We start from the raw sequence: 24616 nt of genomic DNA, 5'->3' as shown, positions 1-24616 counted from the left end.
TCAGGTTCTTGAGTCTGAAGCCAGGTCAGAAGGGTTTTCTTTGAAACAATCAGAAAGAACCTCAATTGGAAAAGGCAGAGCCCTGTGATGACTTTGAGAAATCAGAAAATGGGGGGGAGGGGTAACAAAACAGAATCTGGGGAGCTCAGGGGAGCTGACCCTGAGGAGGGATGCCCAGCTGATTGGGGGGATAGATTTGCCTGTAGGTCCCTCTCTGTGATCCCACCGGATTCTGGGAACCCACAGAATGTCTCTCCAGGCTAGAGTGTCTTAGGAGGAGGGGAGAGGAGCCCGAGGCAGGACCAAGGTACCCAGCTGTCCCAGAGCCTCCTGACTGGAAGAAGGCCGATAACCTGGGCAGAGTGCCATCCCGGGGAGTACCCGGGCCAGATGAGGGAGGCGCTCTGCGTGAGCCTTAAGGGGTACTCCCCTTGGCCAGCACCCAGATCATGGGGCAGCTGCACAGACAGTGCCATTGGGACAGTGACGTGGGGCAGGGACCAGACCTCTACCCTTACACCACTTGGAAGCATCTTAAAACTCGGGGTGCCCAGGCTCAGTCCAGGAGTCAGCCACTGGACTCAAAGGACTGCAGCTCCAGCCAGCTTGTGCTGCCACCCCAAGTGGGCAGAGCCCCGCACTAGTTTCAAGAAAGACAGAGGAGTAGCAAATAGGTAAGTAAAGGGACCGCCATTTCTGGGGTGTGCGAGACTATCTGGGGAAATCGGAATCAGGGGAGAGAAAGAGAGACAGTCAGAAAAAGAAAGGGAGATATAAGCATGGACAGAGCCTTAGAGGAGAGATAGAAATAGAGGCACACAAGAGATATAGATTCACTGAGAAAGAAGGAAGAAGGAAAAGAGAGAGAGAAAGAGAGAGAGAGAGAGAGAGAGAGAGAGAGAGAGAGAGAGAGAGAGAAAAAGAAGAAGAAGAAGAGGAGGAGGAGGAGGAGGAGGAGGAGGAAGAGGGAGATACTTTCGACTGATCCAGTAGAGGCTGAAAACTCAATTTGAAGGCAATGAAAAGACTGCAAGGAGGGAAGATGTGAACATGAGCCTCCACTTTGCATCTCCAGAAGAAGGAAACTAGAACTAAGGGTTTGCCAGCCCAATTGAGCAGTGCCCAGTCCTCACCGCTGCCAGAAATCACAGTCCCCAACAGGAGAAAAAAGCCAAGCCAGGAGTTAGGGAAGCAAGGGAGAAATTTGAAGACAATGTTGGATGTAATTGAGAGAAGAGGAGACCAGGGACATGGCCAGGTCTGGCAAGCTGATGACTCCACTGGGAAAAATCTCTTGCTTCTACTTCAGAAAGCCAGAATCCATTTGGGGATTCTCATGATGTCCAAACCTGTTTTCACAGATTCATCCTGTTCACTGGCATTTAGAAACTGCTGTGTATGAGGCTCTTTCTAAAGTTTTTTCCTTATTGGTCCCTCACAACAATCCTATGAAGTAATAGTTACTATCATTCCTTTTTTCCACTTGGGGTCACTGTGACAAAGCAGCAAACCCTCATGGTCACCCACTACTAACTCTATGAAGGCTTGCTGCCTGCTGGCCCAAGGCTCACTCTACTTCACCTGATGTTTGCCAAGGTTCAGGAGGTAGCTCAGGTTAGTAAAAATAGCTGGAATCATGTAACAGACTTTAACATTGAGTCATTAAATGTGTCAAATGACCACTCAGGTGGACAACTCAATTGGGGAATGTGATGTTTCACAGTCCAGTAAATCTGGGTTCTGAGAAGTGACAACTGGTGCCAACCTATGTAGGCAGGAGAGCACAAGGGCATTGTGATCTTTGCAGGTGATCAATCCAAAATGTCAGCAGAGACAGGGCAGGAGAATAGCCTGTTCCTGATAAGACTGTTCCTGAACTAGCCTGTTCCTCAGTAGCCAACAAATGTGGAGGCCAGTTCAACTGAACTGATGTCTTTTCATAGACCATCCCTCTGGTGCAGATAGGATTTTCTGAAATCCATGATCTCTTTGATTTTGTGTGAGCATTAAGTTGATAGCTTCTTGCATCATGATTTGAGGAAATCATCTCTAGAGAGATGCTGTTGATCTATCAGATCCCTGTTAGGTTATGAGAAATTTGTACTCTCAGTGACTAGAGGTCTGGCCTTGGAGGCAGGAAGACCTGGATTCATTTCTTTCCTCAGAAGGAACTTACTAGTTGTATGACCCTGAGCCATTCACTTCACCTTTATCTGCCTCAATTTCCTTCTCTGTAAAGAGGGGGCAATAACATCCCATCCCAGACTTTTCTGAGGGTAAAATGAAAAGAGTTTTAAAACATTTTGCACAGACACACACACACACACACACACACACACACACACACACACACACACACAAACACACTACATTCTAGATTTGCAAAAGGCAGGATTTGCATATGATGAATTGTCTGACTATTGCTTATGGAATCTATGGAAATGAACAGAAACAACTGTTCCTCCTTTGGCATGTGTGTAAGGTACTTTGATTAGTCCAGGTTGGTTCACTAGGCCCCAGGTTTCAAGATTTCCCCTTTGACCCTAAGAGCTGACATTAAGCAGCACCTTAACCTCTCCAGGCTAACTGTAATCTGCACTATCTGAATTCTGAGTGAACTATCCTACAATCATTCACTTTACGTGAAAGTCCTTTCACATATGAGGTATGTGATTTCATTCCTCCATGTTTTCTCTTCATTTCCTACATATCCAGCGATGCCTTTTTGCATCAGAATGTGTACCAATTGATACCAATTACTGATTATGAATTTACTGCTTTTGTTATTATCTGAAAACAACTGTGGCCTGCCCTGAGCTGTAGACTGAGGAAATCATAATAAGAACTAAAAGCCCTTGGGACAGTCATTGCTTTCCTCTGAGTAATGCATAGAGACATATCTACTTGAATGGTCCATCAGCCAGTACTCCAACAGTTATGGACAAATATAAGAAGCAATGCTGCTTTTTCAAATAAGACATAGAACAAACTGTGTTCAAACCAGGGAAGACCTAAAAGAGATGGTCAATCCACCATTCTCTCTGGTTGGGCCTGCAAAGCCAATGATCTGACCAGAGAACAGGCCAGGTGGAGGTGTGGCCAGAAGAGCAAGTAACAGAATTATCGAGCTTGAAGTTTCCCAGAGCATAAGATCTTTTTTGAATGACAGTGACTTCCCTCTTCTTGGGTCTTTAGTACTACTGAACAGAGAATACAGATCTTATATTTGCCATTTGTCCAGTTACCTATTATGGATTGAAAATGCAAGATGATCTCTCTAGTAAGATATACAGAGCCCAGGACTTCTGTTGCTAAATGGCTTCTCCTTTTTAGGAATGAACTCGATAGGAAGAATTGTAGGTAGCAGACAAAGTAGGATGGAGCCCACTCTTCCCAAGAGCAAAAGTTCTGCGGGGTAGAGGGGAGGTCTGTACCAGTTGAGGGTGAAATGGTTGGACCACTGTTCTTGCTATATCTTGTCAGAAACAATCCCAATGCAGAAACTAATGGATGGTGATTGTTTATCAATAATAATCCATAGCCATCATTCCAGTCATTAGGGAATATTTCTGGGCATTTAGCCCAAATCAACCTTTGTAATGCCCTCCCATTCTGTCCCTGGAGCCCAAATGACCAGGCCCATTCCATCTTCTCCATGACAATCCTCCAGGAGTCCTGAAAGTGTATATGTGCCTTGGAACCTGAACCAAGGAAGTGATCTCATCCAGCGATTATTTGCATGTTTATACTCAATTGTTTTTTCCGGGTGAACTCTGGGATTCAGATTTCTTGACCTTGGCCACTCTCATCCCAGAAAACTAAGTTCCCAACGTTTCTTAATCATGTCCCACCAACCTTTGTGTGTTCAACAGGTCTTTGGTTCACTAGCACTTGGGCAGAGCCAAGGAAGCAAAGGCCAAGGGGGAGCATCGATGAGAAGGATCCAGGAGACAGAGCAGCCACCTAACCAGAAAAAATCGGCCTGCATGGAGAATCCCTCACCCTATGTATTTTTGAAGGGAATTCCTCTATTTCCCCAATTTCACAAGGTGGAGACTATTGAAAAAATGCAGGATGAGTTTGAGTTTCAGGACAAAGATGTCCTTTTAGTGACCTACCCCAAATCAGGTAAGGGGCGGGGCAGGGTGGGGAAACAGGATAGGGGAGGGAAATAGAAGACATGAACTTTTTCCTGTAACCTCAGCATTCCAAGGCTCAGACCTCGGAGATGGAAGGACTTTAGACTGCAGCTCGCTCATTCCTCCTTTGGGAGAACAGAGATTAGTAACCTGTGACGTCCACAGCACTCCGGAAAACAATTTATCAAAGCTCATAGACCCTTTATCATAAGAAGAGTTTGAAAGAATTGAAAGAGCTGTTAAATTTCAGCAAGAGGTTATTGAAAACAAAGATGGCCTCCTCAGGTTCATAGGTCCTCTGAGATCTCCCCCCACATTCCCTGGGGGTCCTTGTGCCTCAGGTGAAGAACCCAAGGGAGAAACAGAATGCCTTCGGTCCCCTCGATAGTAGAGTCCGGTGCGCGGGATGAGGAAGCCGGGGCGACGAGGGCGGGGGTCCCGCAGCTAGTGAGTGCAGGAGCGCGGTCTTAGCATATAGTGGTGGCGGCAACAGCGGCAGCCCCCGAGGCGCGGATCAGCGCCTGTTTCGCTCCACGGTACCGGGTAGGACTTCCATGGCTCTCCTCCCCGCTCCCCTGGGGCCCCACGCAGTCTCCCTTGCTGCGATCCCCCCAGAGCTCTCAAGATCATCCAAGTCCCTGGGAAGGAGAAAGAAGGAGGAGCTGTCCAGCCCGAGCTCGGAGCTGTCCAGCAGGGAGACAATCCGACTGAGATAATCACAAGTCCGGATGGCGGGGATGCAGACCCCGCTCACACACTCACTAGCTGCAGGAACCCCCGCCCTTTTCTCCCCGGCTTCCTCATCCACGCATTGTCCCTTTGGAGTTTTCTTGGCAAAGATACTGGAGTGATTTGCTCTTTCCTTCTCCAGGGCATTTTAGAGATTCGGAAACTTAAGCAAACGGGGGAGTGACTTAACCAGGGTCACATAGCTAGTGTCTGAGGCCAGACTTGAGCTCATCCAGATGACTCTTCTGGACTCCACTATACCCTCAAGGTGACAGGAGGCATTCTATTTCTCCCTTCAGGGCCTTCCATTTCCAGCTACTTCTCTTTCCCTCTAGGGTCTTAAATCTTGTAGTGAAGTTTAAGGGGAAAAAATCTCCAAGGATTCAAGTCCCGCCCTCCTCAACTTGTGTCACGTTTTCTGAAAAAAAGGTTTAAGTGAGAAGATACTTTGAGCCAATCCCCATCACTTTGCCATAAAAACAAAAACTAGACCTTAGGATCAGCCACTTCAGCAAGCAAACACTGTTAGGGGAAAGTCCCACTTCCACGTATCGCCCTAGTACCTCCACCTCAGTTTCTCCAAATAGGTGACCTTGAAGGTCTGGCAGATGTGAGCAGCTTGGGCCTGAATACATCCAACTTCTCTGAATTACACAGTCAAAAGAAGCAGCAGCTCATGTCCTACTCAGCAATGATAGTCCAGATTGTGGAGAATCCTCTTGTTCAGAACTTGTTTTCAAATCCCGACCTGAGGAGACAGTGAATTATGGCCAATCCTCAAGTACAGCAGTGAATAAAAAGAAGTCCAGAAACGAGTCCCACGATTAACAATTCAGACTGAATGTAATAAACGCTAGACCTTGCAAGAAATGCAGCCCAGATGCAGAAAATGATGACAAATCCAAACAGAGCCTTGAGGCATCTAGCAAGTCCGCCTGGATACGAGGCTGTGAGGCACATTTACCCTGATATTCAGGATGCAATGTTGAATGCAGCATAAGAACAATTTGCTAGTGATTCATTAGCTTCATTGGCGAGCAATTCATCCTCTGGAAAAGGAAATCAACATTCCCATGGAGAGAAGAGAGATCTTTTCCCTAACCAGGAACCCATCAATCCTTCCAGAGTCCAAGAAGTAGCAATAATACCACTAGCAGTGTGGGCAGCAATGTTAGCAGAAACACTACCAGTTCAACTGTATAAAGTAACACTGTGCAGTTTGGGACCTGGAGGGGGAACACACCAGGAAGGCAGAATTTATTGCAATAGAGAACTGAAAATCCCCAGTTCATGCAGAACATGTTCTCCACACCAAAAATGAGGAACAAGATGCAGATATTAAGCTAGAATCCTGATCTTGCTTCTCAAATGATGCTGAATAATCCCCTATTTCCTGGAAATCCTCAGCTTCAAAAAAAAACTAATCAACAGCTTCCAATTTTCCTCCAACAAATGCAGAATCCTAAACTGAGAAGCAAACTCATGGGCTCTAATAACAATAGGAGGAGATATCAATGTAGCCATCAAAAGGCAACTGGGTTCCCAGCTATGGCAGTAATATTTCTGTATCGTCAAAAGATGACATATCTTTCTGATAATGGCTCTTAAATCTTTAAGGACTTGCTTGATTTCCGTTAGACTCTTGAAATTCGTCCTATTCAAAAGCAAACCAATGCAATGCATGATGTAGAGGGCAGTAGCCATTTTTTTTTTGCTTTGTTTCATAGTTTTCCCAACAGTAGGAATCAATGCTTTTTCCCTCACATATGTTACAAGCATAAAATACTTCTCCTTGCTCTGCATTTATTGTGATGTTTTACAACAGATCACCTTTTTCAATTGAGTGAAGAGGTTTTGTCCTGCACCTGGGCAATTTATTATTTTAACGTGTCTATTGCAGTAACTTATATAGAATAAAAGGTATTGAAAAGAAAAAATAATTGGATGCTACAACTGGAGGTACATCATTGTGAATGTGACTTGGGCATGCATTTTGCTAGCAGATTTTGATATACTTACTGTAAATTGTTACTTCATTTGCATAAAACACAGAATGCACTTGAGAAACCGTGCATTTGGAGAAACCTCCATTGCAATAGAATCACTGATCAGGACACTTGTGACCAGAAAAAATGAGAGAAAACAATGAAATAGGAAAACAGATATGTCCCTAGGTGGGTAGAAAGTTTTACCAACTTGGATACACATCTCTCAGCAAAAGTGCTGCTTAGACAATTTCATTTAAAACTTAGCAAAAATAATGATCCTGATTAACTCCCTAAGTATACACCTAATTAGACAGAAAATGACATTGTCCCGTTGTCTCAACATTCTCAGCTCAACTAAAAAATAACCATTTAGTCTTGTGTTTTTGCCTAGGCTTTCCAGCTTTACCACAGAGATTCTACCATGCATTACGATTTGAAATTAGAAATGCTACTTTCACTGAAGGTGTCAGGATATTCAGAATATCTCAATTATTTTAACCTCCATGAAGAAATGAAACAGTTTCTTTTCTATTCTACACAGGTAACAAATGAATAAAAAAGGAAAAAAGAAAAGAAAAAACCTCAAATGGGGTTAGAAAGAGTCAGACTGGACTGAAACCATGAAACAATAATAGGATCTGAGAAGGAAAGAAACAGGCCAGAGGGGCTTCCAGGCATAGGTTGTCCTCCCTCCTCACCTCTGCCTCTTACTTTCCCAGGCTTCACACAAGACTAAGCTCAAACCCTACGTTCTACTGGAAGCCTTCCCTGCAACCCCCAGCTGCCAGTGCCATCCTCCCTGACACTTTCTTTCCTACATGCTGTATGCCTCTTAAATGAACTGAGTTATTCACATTTCAACTCTCACTGTAGATTGTGAGCTGCTTGAAATTAGGAACTGGATTTTTCCTCTCCTTTGATTCCCTGGCACTCTGAACAGGATCTGATATCCAGTTAAGTGCTCAGGACATGCTTGCTGAAAGACTGGATGCTCTTTGATGTGGTCATTTAACCCTCCAGGAAAATTTGAGTTTTGTGTTGGGAAAATGTTCTTGACAATTATCCAAGTCCCAAGAGCTGGGCAGACTTCCCTTCCTCCTCCCCTTGAAGTCTTTCATTTCCTTGTTTCATTATGGGATGAATTAATACCTGCGGTGCCTCTCATCTCTGAGAGTCTATTATTCAATGAAGGAAATGTTCAGGAGTTCCTCCCTCCTTTTTATTTCATGCAGGAACCCACTGGATGATAAATATACTCAACCTGATCCACTCAAAAGGAGATCCCACTTGGATCAAATCTGTCTCTTTCTGGAAACGTTCAACCTGGATAGAGATTACACATGATTTAGAAGTACTCAGGAATATGGCACATCCAAGGTTTCTCACTTCTCACCTACCAGTCCATCTCTACCCTAAGTCCTATTTCACCAGCAAGGCCAAGGTAAGTACAAGAGGCCCCAATCAAAGAAGCAGGCATCTAGGAGATAGAGGGAAATGGGCTGGAGAGAAGCTTCAAAGAAAATCAGGGAAGCAAGGAGACAGACAGGGGAATTTCCCTGCTCCCCAGTCTCTACATACTCTCCTAATAAGCTTTCTAATATAGTCCCTTCTGACCATGTCACTACTCTCTTCTTCTGGAAAGCAGAACAACAATCAGGAAGAGGGCATGAGTTACAGGAGAAGGGTTTGGGAAGAGGTTGGATGTATGAAGCTGATCGGTTTGGAAAACTTTGAAGGAATGTAAGAGATTGAGTTGGAGAACAACAAATTTATAAAACAGTAATGATCCTTTAAATCCATATACCACAGTTTCTTCAGCCTTTCACAAATGAATGGGTATTTTCTCAATTTTCCCATACTTTGTTACCAAATAACTTTTATTTGTTCATGTGGGTCCTTCCTCCCACCCTTTTTGCTAGTTTTTTTTTTACAAGACAGTGGGGTTAAGTGACTTGTCCAAAGTCACACAAGCTAAATAATTATTGTGTCTGAGATCACATTTGAACTCAGGTCCTCTGACTCCAGGACTGGTGCTCTATCCACTGCACCACCTAGCTTCCTGCACCCAACACCCTTTTTAAAAATCTCTTTGAAATACAAACCCAGTAGTGGTAATGCTCATCAAAGCGCATGCCCAGTTTTATACCCCTTTGGCATAGTTTTTGGAATGTTAGGTCCAGTTGACAACTATACGTACAGGGAATCAATGCCTCAGCTTCTACATATTCCTCCTCCTCCTCCTCCTCCTCCTTCCTTCTTTTTCTTTTTGCTCTTACTTCTTCTTTTCCTGCTTCTCCCTCATCCTTTTCTTGTTCTTCTTCCTCCCCTTATTCTTCTTGTTCTTTTCTTTTCCTGCTTCTTCCTCCTCCATCATTCATCTTCCTCTCTATTTGTTGCTATTCTACTTCTTTTTCCTCTTTTTCATCATCATTATCATCTTCATCTTCCTCCCTTCTCTTTTAGAATTTCATAATGACCTTGAGACTTCATTTTATTATTAAATTAAGCACTGATGTGAACCTTATAAGAACCCCATGAACCACAGCATGCTAGGTCCTTCTATTTATCCACGTTCATGTTCATTGTTTCAATGATAGTATCTATCTAGCTCATTCATGTTCTGCTGTTTCCTTTTTCTCTTACCTTCAGTCTTTAGCCACATCAGGTTTTTTTTTCAGTAAATCCCATCATCTCTCTGCTTATTCAAAATATTTAAATCTAGCTTCAATATTTCACCTTCCAATGAATAGCCTGAATTATTTTCTTTAAATGATGACTGATTTGATCTCCTTGCGGTCAAAGATACTCTTAAAAGTCTTGTCCAGCACCCAAGTTCAAAAGCATTGATTCTACAGCATGCAGTTCTTTGTATTCCAAATCTCAGTAATACATTTCTACTGAGAAAAGAAAATATAGGTTTGACTTTACAGGCCGATGCAGACGTCTCTGCTTTTTGTAAGCTCTGCTGATTTGCCTTAGATTTTCTTCCAAGGAGCAGGCTTCTTTGCATTGCATAGCTGTAGTAATCTTAAGGACAATCATGCTGGTATGCTGGTATATGAAACAAGGACAGTTGTTTGGTAATTGGGATATCCCCGGGTATTGAACTTCTTTAGGACTGTCACATAAATTGAGCTTTTCCAAGCCAATGGCCACAGTTGTGTTTTCCCAGTTTATGGAAATGTTGGCTGCAACACTTCAGCAACATCACTGCTAACTCTGCTGAAATTCCATCACACCCACAAGACTTGTTGTTATCGAGGCTTCCTAAGGTCCTCTTGACTTCATCCTCCAGCATATCTAGTTCTAGATTAGTAACCACAACATCCTGGTCATCAGTGATGCTAAACTCTTTTTTCCTAGTTCTTTGGTGTATTCTTGTCACCTCTTCTAAACCCTTTCTGGTTCTGTTAAATCTTAACCATTTTTATCTTTTATCACGCCCAAGTTTTCTTGTGCTTGTTTTTGCAGGAAACATTCCTTTGATTCCTTTAATTTTCTTGAAAGGATTTCTTTTCTTTCCAACCCTATTATTTCCTTCTAGTTCTTTACATGGCTCTTTTGAGAAGCCCTTCTTCTCCCCCCTTGCTATTCTCTAGAAATTTATTTTCACTTGGGCATCATTTTCTCTTTCTATTTTTACCTTCTACTTCCCATCTTTTCTTAGCTATTATTCTTAGCTCCATCAAACAAGTATTTTACTTTCTCATTCTTCCTTTTCTTTCGACTGGTTTTGCTTGCTGCCTTCTATACAATAGGGCATATTTGTCCAGACATCTCCAGTCACACTCTCTACCAGATCTAATGCATAATATCTGTTTATCACCTCAGCTTCATATTTACAAAGGATGAGATTTAGGACATGCCAACAAGTTTGGATAGTTTTCTCCGCTTTCTTCAAATTAATTCCGAATTTTGTTGCAAGAAACTCATCAGATAATAATTTAGACTGTCTATATTATATCCTTTGGATGCAATGTATATGATCAGTAGGATTTCTATGTTGACCACCTGGTGATACCCATATGCAGAATTCCCTTTTAGATTGTTGGAAAAGAGGGCTTGCTATTAGCAGTAAATTCTCATAGGAATGATAGGAAATGCCACCAAGCTAGATGGGGGGGCTCCATTCACCTCACAAATTACATACAGATGGGAAATAAAGTAAGTGGATATAGTCTATGGAGTAACAGTAACTGTCAGAGTCATTTAGTCAGTCAGTCAATAAACATTTATTAAGCCTATATTACATCCCAAGCATTGTGCTAACACTTGGAATATAAGGAGTGGAAGGAGATAGCAGTTCTAATTAGCCAGTTCAATGTACTTCCCATCAGAGATGCTTCATGAGGAAGGAAAATGAATGTGCCAGTCTTGAAAAGTTCCAGTTTCTCTTTCAGATGATCTATGTTGCCCGAAATCCAAGGGATGTCCTTGTATCTTTATACAGTTTTCTAAGTGACTTGCCATTTTCTCCATCATTTTTGAATTTTGAGCATTTTTTTGAGGAATTCCTGCAGGGAAATGGTGAGTGGTGAAATAATGGTGGGACCATATCCTACTTCCCATCCTTATCCTTTTTCTCTACTTTCTCCCTAGCCTTTTTGTTGGAGCCTTTCCATTTTCTGGGAGGCACATTTCTCCATAGCACCTGAATAGACACAAGGCAATGTTCAGGAAGAAGGCTGGGGACCGAGACTGTGAAAGGAACTTTCCCAATCTTATATGACTAAAAATCATGCAGGGGTGATCTGCATTGTATCCCAGGCTTTCTGGATCTAAGGCCATTGCTCTTTGTGAAAAAAAAAGTCTCAAAAGACTAGTTCAAAGACTAATTTGGTTAAAGTTTGAATGTCAACTCCTCCAGAGAGTCCAAGTTAACATTGTCATTAATGATCTCCTGGTTTGTAGAGATCTCTCATGTTGAAGCCAACATCTGGCCCAAGCTTGCCCTGGGACTTCCTCATAGTCATTCTCCCAGCTAGCCTTCTCTTTAGTGAGAATCTCTTGGGTTTATGAGAATCATCTCCCCCTCCCCCCAACACATACCCTCCAGACTTTGGGGTTCCATATTCCCATTCTGGCCAGCAATTATATCAGAGTAAGCAGCTTATAAATCTTGGTAAAGAGAAATGACCTGGGCTCCCACCTCTCCTTCCCAATTCCCTTCCAGTTATGTATGGGTCATGGTTTGACCATATCAAAGGATGGCTGCCCATGAGAGATTCAGAGAACTTCTTGTTCCTAACCTATGAGGAACTTCATCAGGTAAGGTTTCTATCTATTCCCTTTTTCACCTTTTCAAGGTGTCCCTATCAATGTGGCTGCCTTCACTCTCTCAATTGTTTCCAATCTGTCTTATCTGTCTTATCTATATCTCCTTTATCCACAATTCTTTGCATATTGTATCAGGAAAACGTATTTATAGAGCAATGATTATGTGACAAATACTGAAGTAAGTGCTATGGAGATGAGAGGCAAAGACAGTCCATAACCTCAAGGAACTCCCAGTCTGATGGGTAAGGCAGTATGTAAATAACTTTGTGCAGACATGTGTACATGCGCATCTCTTTCTTAGTTTGTGTGTGTGTGTGTGTGTGTGTGTGTGTGTGTGTGTGTGTGTGAGATGAACTGGAGCTATTTGAGAGAGGACAGGCAGTAAGAGACTAAGAAGGGCTGGTAAAGACTTCTTGTAAAAGGTGGATCCTCGATTAGGACATAAGAAAGCCAGGGAGACCAGAATTCAGTGCAGAAAACCAAGAATATTCCAAGCATAGGGGAAAGTCAGACAAAGTGCCAAAAGCAAAGAGATGGAGAGTCTTCTTCAGTAAACAGCACGAAGCTGACACTGGGACATGAATGAGGGGGTAAGTAGCCAGGAACAACAAGGAACAATGCAAGTCCCCTATCTTCAAGGCAAAGCTCGAGCATCAACCTAATTTGTTAGCTCATCCATCAATAGTGGGACTGAAAAATGGTGAGGAGCAATGAGTCACCCTTTATAAAGGCCAAATTCCCAAGCAGTGCTTGGTTCTGAAGGTACCAGAGTGTCACATGGTCAGTTGTTTTGTTAAAAAAAAAAAACTAGCCCATTCCCTTTTCAGTCCCTTCTAGCTCTGACCCTGGGTCCATCCTCTGGTTCAATCAGGTCCCCTCACTCAGAATCTATGTCATGGGGAAATTGTGGAATTTGTCAACAACTCTTCCCAGAATATTTCCATACCTGTCAGAAGCTTCTTCCTGTGAGGGCCACAAGAGGTTGATTTGTACTGATTGGGCTGTGAGCTGGTGGGAGGAACTCCCAAAATCCTGGGGGACAAGGACCCACTTTCTGCTCTCCAGGAATCTCTTGGGCTTTCCCTGACACAATCTCTATGACTATATTCCATCCTGTCTGATCTTACTTTTGTATTTCTGAATCTGTACTTCCCTTTTCCTTTTCTTCTTCTGACTATCCTCCTCTCCCTCTACTCCTCTCCTTTTCTTTCCTCTTCATGTCATAAACTCTTCTTTTACTTCCTCAGATTCTTCTTGCCATCCTCTCCACAGCCCTCTTGTACTGCTTTTCCTTTTCCCTTTTCTCTCATTCCTCTACCTTCCCTTGATCCTTTCCTCAATCACTCCCTCTCCTCTGTAGAACTTTCCCCTTTCCCATCCACTCATCATTATTTAACTTTCACATTCCAATTCTTTATATCTTTTCTTTCCTTCATTTTTCTTCCAGTTTTGCTTCCTTTCTCTTTCTTGCATTTTCTTCTTCCTCTTTTTCATAAATTATATTTCTCTATCCTATCCTCTTATTTTCTATTTTCTCTTTTTTCTATTTCCATTTCATATTCTGTTTCTCTCCCTTCCTCTTTTCCTCCATCACTTCCTATATTTTATTTTCTTCATTTCTTCTTCCTATTGTCTCTTTGCTTTATTTCCTTCCTTCTCTTCTTCTTTTCTTTTTATTTGCTTACTTCCATCTTATCTTCCTATTTTCTCTTCATTCGTTTTTCTTTAGCTTTTTCATGTTTTCTCTTTCATTTTTCTTTCCCTCATTTCTTATTTACTCCCTTCTCTTTCCTTTCCCTATTTCCTATTTTCTTTCTCTTCCATTCTTTCTCTCCATTTCTTCTTCCTGTTTTGCATTCTTTTTCTTCCCATTAAACTTTTTCTTATTTTGCCTTCCTTTCTTTCCCATTATCTCTTTCTTATTTTGTCTTTCTCTATGTCTTTTCTTCTTAACTTTTTCCATTCTCTCTCTCCATCTCCTCTTCTTACTTGCTTTCCTTTTCCCTCAGTTTATCTGATCTATTTACTTTTTTCTTGTTCATCCAACTCTGTTTCCTAGGCATTTTTCTTGCCTTTCCTCCTTCTTCCCATTTTATCTTTCATTCTTTCTTTCCCTTCAGTGCTTCATCTAATTTCCCCTTCTTTTCCCCTACACCTCTTCTTTCTGCTTCCTCTTCCTTCATTTCTTTTTCTTTGCTTCTTTCTCATTTCACTTATAGCTTTCTCTCCATTCCACCTCTCTGTTGCCTCTTCCTTTCCTTTTTATTCCATTTCTTCTTCATATTTTATCTTCTTTTACTCCAGAGATTCAATTTTCTTTTCCTTCTTTCTCTCTATTCCTACTTCTGGTTTTCTCCTGGTTTCTCTCATTTCCTCTAAATCTGACTTTTTCTCCCCTTTTCTTTTTATTTCTTCCTCCCATAGCAGTTCTTCATCCATTCACCATAATCTTCCATTTCACCTTCTGTGTTTTTTCTACGCTCTATCTATCTATCTATCTATCTATCTATCTATCTATCTCTCTTCTCTCCCTACTCTCCTTACTTGTTAATTCCCCTCCCATTCCTGCTTCAGATCTGGCCCATCCTCCCACCCTCACTATCCACTGCTTCCACTCAATTGCCTCTTCCCCTTGTACTTCCTTCTTTTTCCCTTCCCTCCAGATCTCTCCCATCAGACTCTATACTCTTTCTTCTCCTAACACCCATGTTTCTGATTCTCTTCCAACTCATCCTCTTACCTCTTTTTCACTTCTTCCTTATCCTCTTTCTCTTCTTATTTCTCACTTTGAACCTCTCCATTTTCCTCCTTTTTTCCCCTCTAAGACTTTTTCACTCCAACATTGTAATGTGTGGCATGTTTCTAGGATCTTAAGGTCAGTGTGGAAAAGATCTGCCAATTCCTGGACAAGGAACTGAGTGAGGAAGAAATCTGCTCAGTCCTAGAGAATTCCTCTTTCCAGACCATGAAAAATGACATGCTGGAAAAAAATGAAACCTTTACATTGGAAAATATGGAAGTTTTCAAAGTTACACTGATGAGAAAAGGTGAGGAGGAAATGATTTAGGACCACAAGAGAGTTAAACACATGGTTTGGACCAATCCAGGTGACATCAAGACACCCAAAAATCGAATCAAAGAAGGTGTGAATCACAAATAGTGGTGCATATAGAAGGAAGTCAATGAATTTGCTCCATTTATGAAACAGATAGTAACAGATGTCTATGCAATGACCCACACAGTACTAGGATGCAGCTTCCTCAAGTTTTCCTGTATCAGAGCAACATTAATGAAAGGAATAGTAAGAGAAAGAGACAAGGTTAGGCAGACTCACTGACCATACTCCTTCTATAATGAATGATAAGGAAAGAGCTTTTTTGGTTGCAAGAGAAGATGCATAAATCTCAGTCATAAATCTCAGTCAATAAAACTCCACTCATTGTCTCATTTCAGGGAAAAGTAGGGTGGGAGAATGGGATGGACAAAATAAGGATCTATCACAGAATCCATTGTTTCATTCCACTTGTGGTAGGAATCTGTGGAGATTGGAAAAGGTATTTTACAGTGACCCAGATGGAAAAATTCAACAGGATCTATAAAGAAAAAATGGAAGGACTGGGCCAAGACCTGTTCCCGTGGGATCAGTGCTGAGGTGGGTAGAGAAGATCTGGTGTTTGCTGCCGTAGATGATCTGCAGATGTACATAATTGTGCCTCCTCCTTCTCTGTATCCCTCTTCCCCACTTTCTGTTTGAAAAGTAAGATCAGGGACTCAGAGCATGCTTGCTTTTTTTCTACAGGAAAGGTTCCAGGTGGAGTACATTTCTCAATGTGTAGCTTTACCTTTGACAGACATGCTTGGGGCGCTATTGTGGGAAGTTCCTTTAAATCCTGTGATCGTGAGTATTTTAGACATAAATGAATGCTGATTGTTGTAGGCATTTTCTGCCTGTTGTTATAATAATGATTGTAGTTTTTTGTCCATAAATTAGTAATTCTATAAGATGAAGTAATGTGAAACAATGCTTGTCTCTCTAAAATAAATACAAGGAATCTAACCTGTTCATGAAGATTAACTTTTATAATATTCTAGTTTTGTATCCTGATCCATTGGTTTCTGGACCATGTCTGGCTTATAATAGATTACAACAAGGTTCCACCAGGGGATGAATTACACATAAAGAAAGCTGGTGAGAATACATTTTATGGAGTACCACAAAGGTAACCTGAAGAGTTTTAATTTGTAAAGCCAGAGTGAATGAGAAAAGTGTCTTCCTAAATTAGTCAAGATTGGTACTATGGGAATTATGGCAAAGTTCCTGGTTATGGTGAAAAATGGATCCCATAAAGAGAACACATGAATCAAATTCATTTTGTATACTCTTGCTGGACTAGAACCACCATGATAATGACACATAGTAAAAATTAAACTACATGATTACTCTGTGGAATTCATAATTTTCATTGTCTGCAACTTAAGTAGTAGCTTGAATGTAGGTAGAATAATAGGTGGTAAGACCCTCAGAATTCATAAGACAAAAAATTCAAGATGGGAGTGAAGCCAATGTCTTCAGAGTCAATTTTAAAGTTTAGCTATCAAGGTGATGAAATCAAGAGCCTAACATGGGGAGTCAAGGTGGATTAAAAAAGAATAAAAGGAGAATTTCAGTGCTCACTCAGACCCTGTGCTAAGTGCTGGAGCTACGGATATAAAAAAGTTAAATAGTCCTTGTTCTGAAAGTATTTATCTTTTAATATGGACATGTAAGTAGAAGGGAATGTGGTCAGGAAAGTCACAGAGTTAGGAAGTAGAGTTAGAGGGTGCTTGGAGCAGCCTGACACAGGCTGGTATCTGAGTAGTTTAAGGATTGGAACAAAAGAAGACATGGATGGAGCATTCAGCTGATCACAAAAAGAGTTTTGCCTAACCAGAAATAAAACTTTACTAGGCAGGTTATTTTACAAGGTCACACTGAGTTGATTGGGGCTAGTTTAACTTCCTTAACCAAGGTGCTGGGGGATGAATGAGGAGCTGAGGAAACAACATGAGTCTGGCAGAAAGGCAATATGGAGTTGGGAAAACGAAGTAGTTATACAAACATGCCTTGCATTTCTTCTGTTCTCTACCCAGAAGGGAAGGAAGACTTGAGGATGACTCTTCTGTTCCCTTAGTGATTTTCAGAGATACTTTTCAGGTAACTTTCAGCAGTTTGGGGAAAAGGCTAGCACCTCTGGTGTAAGAGTGGCCAAGTCCATTTCAGTGCTGCTTTTGGTTCAACTGGACACCTACTTATTCCCTGTGATTCCAAGAAACTACACAGGAGCCATACAATCAATAAGCCATTTTGGCACCTGAGCTAAACCAGATTGAGAATATACAAGGGTCACATTGGTGAGTTAGGTGGATGTCTAGCCAAAAGATATGAAGACTTCCCCCAGCAGAATGAGTGGATGAGAACAATTTATTCCAAAGGCCATTATAGAGCTGAAACAGGCCCTTGATCAGAAGATACCATAGTCATCTACTGCATCGCAAGCCACTGACAACAATCATCTTGATTTATGTCTTGTCACTGACTTATGAATCCAGAAGAGAGAGAGTGAGGGTAGCAACTTTGTGCCACTCACTTTATTCTGCCTCACAGAAATCCAATTTATGCAGGAGTCAAAAGATATCACCTAAACTATTTTATCATTTTTCCTACCTCCAAGTCCTTTGGGGACAGGCAAGGGATGGAGCTGTAAGTATAGATATATTGGGAGCTGTGGTCTCAACCCAGTAAACAAGAGACCCAGGTCACTGGTCATCTTCTCATTGAACTGAAGCAGTAGTAGGACTTGCAGACCCCTGTTGTCTGTGCAGCCTTTTTCCTGAATTAAACCACAGTCTTCTTGGTATGAGGAAGGGGCAAGGAAAAAAATAGTCCTAAAATTGTATGCTTCATCCCTCACTGGTCCACTTACTGGTCCACACACACAAAAATATGTAAAAAAGCAATTGCAAAACAGATGCTTCCACTCACCATTGATAAATGGATTGTTTGCAGACTTAGGAACAGCATGAAATCCAGTAAACCTGAAGATAAATAGCTCTTGCTGGGCATAGGCTCAGCAGGTATCTCATTCAAACAACATCCTAAGTGACACAAGACACAAGACACAAGACACACATACCAAGACAAAACTGGAAGGAGAATTTGTCAGTGAGTTTTTGTTCCCAAATGACTGGACTCTCAATGCAACTTTTGAGACTCATATATAACAAAGTATGGATTAATTCTCTGCTGCTTGAACTAGTATAGGTAAAAGCAATTAACATTAAGAAAACATACATTCTCCAGAAGTCAGCATTAGACCATCCATACATGAAAATATCAGATACAGCAAATGGAGGAGTACTGAATGCTTTTGTTAATTCCATTTACCCTGAAGCTTACTTTCCAGGATATACATAGAGTAGATGATGTTAATGAACACATTGCCAGAGCTGATTCAGTGTTTGGGAGGTTCTGAAAGAAAATGAAGGAGAAGAGACATTAGAGTGATTCTGTAAGTGAGGGCCTATAGAGTTGTTGTGCTATCCTCATTGCTATATATCTGTGAAACCTGGACAGTCTACCAGTGCCATGCCAGGAAGCAGAATACTTCCATTAGAATTATCTTTGGAAGATTCTGGAGATCACTTGGCAGGAACTAGATAGCAGAAACTGAAGTCTTTTCTTGAACAAAATTGTCTAGTATTGAAACTCTACTACAGAGAGCTCAACTTCACTAGTTTTGCCAAACATATACTTGCTCAAAAGCTTATTTGAGGAAGAACTCACACAAGGCAAGTGATCACATGAGGGACAGAAGAAGCACAACAAGCACATTCTCAAAGTATCTCTGAAGAACTTTGAAATTTATAGTGAGACGTGTGGAACACTGGCACAGGATTTTCAGCGTGGCATGCCCACATCAAAGAAGATGGTAGGCTCTTTAGGTAGAGCAGAATTGTGGTAACCCTAAAGAAATGTGAGATACATGAATTGAAAGCATTTTCATTACAGATGTTCACTTGGACTATTTAGGAATGACCTGTGGTAGAACCTTCTGACCTTCTCTGATCGGTCCCATTTGATAACATTGTGCCTTGACTCCAATACAGTGATAACCTTTTGGTTCCCCTGTGAGAGGGAAGGACAACAACAAAACAGCTATCACTTTCTCCTTCAAAGAGTGAATAAATCAACAAGGGGACATTTCATTATGGGTGATTCTCATAAAGAGGGAAGAGCTGGTTCCTGGGATGACAATGGTGGGAAACTTGTAAGGTAAAGGAAGTCTTTGAGGTTGAGGTAGAAGGGAAGAAATTTAGGCATGCCCAGTCTGATGTAAGGCTTATAATTTGAAAGAGCAGATATCAAAGAATACAGAGGAAAGTTAATTAGAATCTCTTGGACTAAATTCTAGAAAAAGAATAAAATACAATCAAGAATGAAGCACTGAACCCATAAAGAAAATTTGTGTTAATGAGGAAACAATAATTGTCTGTTTTCAATAGAATAATGTAGATACTCAGAAAAATCATCACTAAATTATATTCTTAAAAGACATGTTCATGAGATGGAAACAAAGGCAAATAGCAGAGCATAGAGACAAAAGTGTGGCACATTTATTCCAAAACAATATCAGGAATCATTGAAGCTCAGAATGTGCTGAGACTAGCCAGGAAGGAGAAAGAGACTTTTCAGCTGATAGAGCAAAGACTCAGAAAAGGAATATCTTTTCTTGGAGTGACTGAATGAACATATCATTATAGAACTCAAACTGGAAGGGAACTGGGTGACTATCTATCTTCCTCACAACAAATAAGGAAACTGAGATATGTGAAATGATTCTTTATGAGGATTATCAAACTCCCCTTTAAGGAGGGGAGCAAGGACATTCCCTTGCTTTCTGTCCTATTCTTATCTGAGATTTTTGTCTTCCCAGGAGAATCAAAGGCTCTCAAAGGCAGTATGTTAGGTTTGCCTTTGCCCACTAAATTAAACGGAAGAGTCCTTGAACGTTGTTCAAACTCCATGGCTCTTTATCTGGATACAGATGGCACTCTCCTTTGAAGACAGCCCAAAATTGTTCCCAATTGTTGCACTGATGGAATGAGTGAGTCCTTCAAGATTGATCATCACTCCCATGTTGCTGTTAGGGTATACAGTGTTTTTTCTGGTTCTGCTCATCTCACTCAGCATCAGTTCATGCAAATCTGTCCAGGCTTCCCTGAATTCCCATCCTACCTGGTTTCTAATAGAACAATAGTGTTCCATGACATAAATATACCACAGTTTGCTAAGCCATTTCCCAACTGAAGGACATTTACTTGATTTCCAATTCTTTTCCATTACAAAGTAGCTGCTATAAATATTTTTGTACAAGTGATGTTTTTACTCCTTTTCATCATCTCTTCAGGGTATAGACCCAATAGTGGTATTTCTGGGTCAAAGGGTGTGCACATTTTTGTTGTCGTTTGGGCATAGTTCCAAATAGCTCTCCAGAAAGGTTGGATGAGTTCACAGCTCCAACAACAGTGTAATAGTGTCCCAGATTTCCCACAACCCTTCCAAGAATGATTATTATCCTTTCTGGTCATATTGGCCAATAGGAGAAGTTTGAGGTCATACCTCAAAGAAGCTTTAATTGGCATTTCTCTAATAATGATTTAGAGCATTGTTTCATAGGGCTATGGATTGCTTTGATCTCCTCATCTGTAAATTGCCTTTGCATATCCTTTGACCATTTGTCAATTGGGGAATGGCTTTTTGTTTTAAAAACATGACTCAGAGGGGTGACTAGGTGGTACAGCAGTATTTTTTCAAAATTGTATGCCACAGCCTGTTCAGCCATTTCATAATGAATAGCATCTCTGCCAGGTCCTTGCCACCACATAGAGAGCTGCTATAAATATAAACTCTGTAACATAAAAGTTCTCTTCCTTTCCCCCAATTACCTTTGGAAATAGATCAGGTAGTGGTAGTGCTAATAACTCTTTGGGTATATTCTAGATTGTTCCCCAAAATATTTGGCTCTATTCGCAATTCCAGGGAAGTTCAGGGAACACTGATTTTAGGGCTTTTTTATGGTTGCTTTCCATGTTGGTGTCAACCTGAGACATCTAACTCTCATGATGCTACACAACCACCATCTTCTGGTTGAAACATTCCCCTTATCTGCCAGCATCCTCCCTCCCTAAATAACTTGTATTTAGCTACTCCCGATTTATTGACTTCATATTTGTGTAATAAAAACTTATCTATAACCTCTAGCCTATGGTTACAAGAAGATGTAACATACACAGTTGTTTCACTTTGAGAAATTGTTTCAGAAATGGGCTAAACTAGGCTGAGAAGTCTCACACTCATTGATGACCTAGGGGAATACCTACCCTAAGCATGTGAAGACTTCCCTTCATGGGAATGGAGCTGATGAGAACAATTGGTTCCAAAAGCCATGGAGCAATTGAAGCAGGTGTTGTGGAGCCCTTAGAGAATGGTTAGACATAGGAGACTCCAAGGTCATCCAGTGAATCTCAAACCATCTGGAATCTGTCCTGCCACAGATGGCAATAACTCTGGGAGATAGAATGAAGTCAGCGACTTCATGCAGCTCTATCTCACTTAAGTCAAATTTACGTGTGAATTTAAGGAAATCACCCATTCTGTTTTACCATTTTTTAAGCTAAGACTATCATGGACTGACAATGCATGACATCATGTTTGCAAATGAAAGGCACTCAAGGCAGCCTCTGAGCAGTGATGCAACAAAGAATGGATCCATTCTCTGCTGCCTGTGCTAATTTTGGTCTAATACTTAACAGCAAGAAAACCCAGGTGATCCATCAGCCAGAGCCACATCATCCATACAGAAAATCATCGGTTTCTAGAACTGGAGAACTTTTGAATCCTGAGTATCAGTTAACTTACCTTGGCAGTGTATTTTCCAGGGAAGTACACTTTGAAAATGAGGGTGAGACATCCATTGTCAGGGCTAGAGTAGGGATAGGGAGGCTCCAAGACAATGTGTGAGAGAGAAGAGATATGAAACTGCCTATAAAAGTGTAGGTCTACAGAGCCATTGGACTGGCCTCATCAAAATATGACTTTGAAACTCAACGGTCTACCAGCACCATGCCAGGAAACAGAATTGTTTCTATTTGAATTCTCTTAGGAAGATTCTGAAGATCACCTGGCAATATAATGTAGCAAGCAATGAGGTCCTTTCTTGAACTAAATTGCTACCCATTCAAACTCTAATAGATTGGACACAGTGATTTTGACTAAAAGTCAATTTTATAGGGAACTCACACAGTTCAAGACTAACCTGGTGTTCAGAAGAAATGATACAAGTACACCCTCATGCTCTCTCTTAGGAACTTTGGAACTGATTGCTTGACATGATGCCCACATAAAAGAAAGGGTTGTATTCTATGAGCAAAGCAGGATTGAAGCTGCTCCAAAGATGCCCAAATTGAGAGAATCCATTCCAAATTTTCTCAACTATTTGTGTTCAATTTGTGTTAGAGCATTTCCAGTTCACATTGGTCTGATCAGCCAGAGTAGGACATACTGTAATTTGACTCTTATATAGTAATTCCATTTTGAATCAGGACAGAATAAAAAAGAAATAGAGTTAAAGAGATAGAGAGACATAGTCAGAGAGATAGACACAAAAAATAGTAATAAGGACAGAATGGCACAGAGAGAAATTGAGTAACAGAGAAATAGATAGAAAGAGAATCACAGCCAGTGAAACAGAAAGAGGCAGAGAAACAGAGATATGGACATTGAGTCTGAAAGTGATATAGATGGAGAAAAGGCAGGTGAAGGGAAAGAGATAAGGACAAAGTGATGCAACAAAACTAGAGGTAACTTTTACTAATCCACCATAGACTTGAAACCCAATTCAAAGATAATGAAAAATACAATGTTCCTCCTCAAAGTAGCTAAAATGTGAACATAAGTCTCCATTTTGATTCTCCAAAAGGAGGAAAACTGAAATGGTTGTCTATCAGCTGAGACTACCTGTGTCCAGTTCTCATCTCTGCCAGCCATCACAGCCACAACATGGGGCCCAAGTCAAGTGTGGAGTTACAGAAGCAGTGCAGAAAGTAGAAGGGACTTTCTGGATGTCATTGAGAGGAAACTTGGGCCATGGTCAGTCCTGACAAGCTGGGGACAACACTTGGAAAAGCTCTTGTTTCCCCTTCACAAAGCCAGAGTTAATTTGGGGGGTTCTCATGATGTCCAAAGTTGATTTCACAGATTAATAAGGATACCTAAGACTTGCCATGTATCTGCATCAGACAGAGATAGGGAAACAAAGCCAGTCTCCCAAAGAACCCATCAGAGGTCCTGATTTCATGGAAACCAAGAGATCAGAACCTGGGGCTTGGAGGAGGTGGCTGGGAGAGGCCAGAGTTTATGTAAGAAAAAAAATGCCTTATCAAGAATTCCACAGACTCAGACCACTGGTGAAGTCAGAAAATATTTTATTTATGATCTCGCAAGATCAGATGTACAAAAGTGGACACACTCACAACTGTGAATAACAAATGGTTTATCCTTATTCCAAGCTGCAAAGAACCTCCTTCCCTCTGTCCCCCATTATTCTTGAAGGATTGAACTAGAGATGTCTGTCCCTAGAGGTCACACCAGCCCTTGGAGAATCCTCCTATTCATGCCTGTCCAGTGTGCTTTTAAGCCCCCTCCATCAGTTAGTCAGTCAATCAGTCAACATTAACTAAACACCCAGGATTTGCTGATCATTGTTCTCAGTACTGAAATATAGAGGAAGACCAAAGACCTGTGGGCCTCACCACTTCTCCTAGTCTAGCCCTGTGCAGCCATCCCCCAACTTGTCCAAAATGACTCCTTGACTCCGAACTCCAGTTTGTGCTTACTCTGTAGGCAAGGATCTTTCTGTCTCTTTCTTTCTCTCATTCTCTCATTCTTTCTGCCTCTGCCACTGTCTCTCAGACTTTGTCACTATCTCTATGCTTTTGTTTCTCTGCCTCTGCCACTGCCTCTAGGTCTCTGTCTCTCTCTGGCTCTCTCTGGCTCTCTCTGGCTCTCTCTGGCTCTCTCTGTGTGTTCCTGTCTCTCCTCTCTCTCTCTGTCTCATCTCTCTCTCTTCCTTCTCTCTCCATGTCTCTCTGTCTCTTTGTCTCTGTCATCTCCCTTTGTCTCTTTCTGTCACTCTGTCTGTTGGTCACTCTCTCTCTCTCTCTCTCTCTCTCTCTCTCTCTCTCTCTCTCTCTGACTCTCTATGGATAGGTAGATGGGTTTAAGTGTGTGTTTCTCTAAGTGTACCATTGTACTTCTGGCTTTGTCATTGCCTCTGTCTCTGTTCTATTTTTCTCTGGTTAGGTCTCCAACTATTGGAGGTCAAGGCTCCTGTGGTCTCTCCCTCTGATTGGCTGCTTCTACCCACAGCAATCTTTTTAAGGAGA

The 24616-nt window shown here is 41.5% G+C and overlaps 2 protein-coding genes and 1 pseudogene across 3 annotated transcripts in view; all 3 read left to right on the top strand.

Annotated features, from left to right (window-relative positions):
* The window catches only part of LOC141510144 (sulfotransferase 2A1-like), a 150634-nt gene that overhangs the window by 104965 nt on the left and 21053 nt on the right, over positions 1-24616 (top strand). The gene's annotated exons all lie outside the window — the stretch shown is intronic.
* Positions 474-22838, top strand: LOC141510143 (sulfotransferase 2A1-like). Of its 2 annotated transcripts, none has more exons than XM_074220154.1 (8): positions 474-674; positions 3873-4128; positions 8089-8297; positions 11257-11383; positions 12030-12124; positions 15000-15180; positions 15666-15785; positions 15933-22838. In XM_074220154.1, exons 2-7 carry the CDS (start codon positions 3933-3935, stop codon positions 15782-15784), a joined length of 927 nt encoding a protein of 308 aa, XP_074076255.1. In that variant the 5' UTR covers positions 474-674; positions 3873-3932; the 3' UTR covers position 15785; positions 15933-22838. The 2 variants fall into 2 exon arrangements, with proteins under 2 accessions (XP_074076255.1, XP_074076254.1); XM_074220153.1 differs by lacking the exon at positions 474-674 and adding an exon at positions 980-1614.
* On the top strand, positions 4868-8065 carry LOC141510280 (ubiquilin-1-like; annotated as a pseudogene).

This window comes from Macrotis lagotis, chromosome 1, assembly GCF_037893015.1.
Source record: "Macrotis lagotis isolate mMagLag1 chromosome 1, bilby.v1.9.chrom.fasta, whole genome shotgun sequence".
Lineage (NCBI taxonomy): Eukaryota > Metazoa > Chordata > Mammalia > Peramelemorphia > Peramelidae > Macrotis > Macrotis lagotis.
Note: the sequence above shows the minus strand (reverse complement) of the source record. Positions and strands in the feature narration are given on the sequence as shown.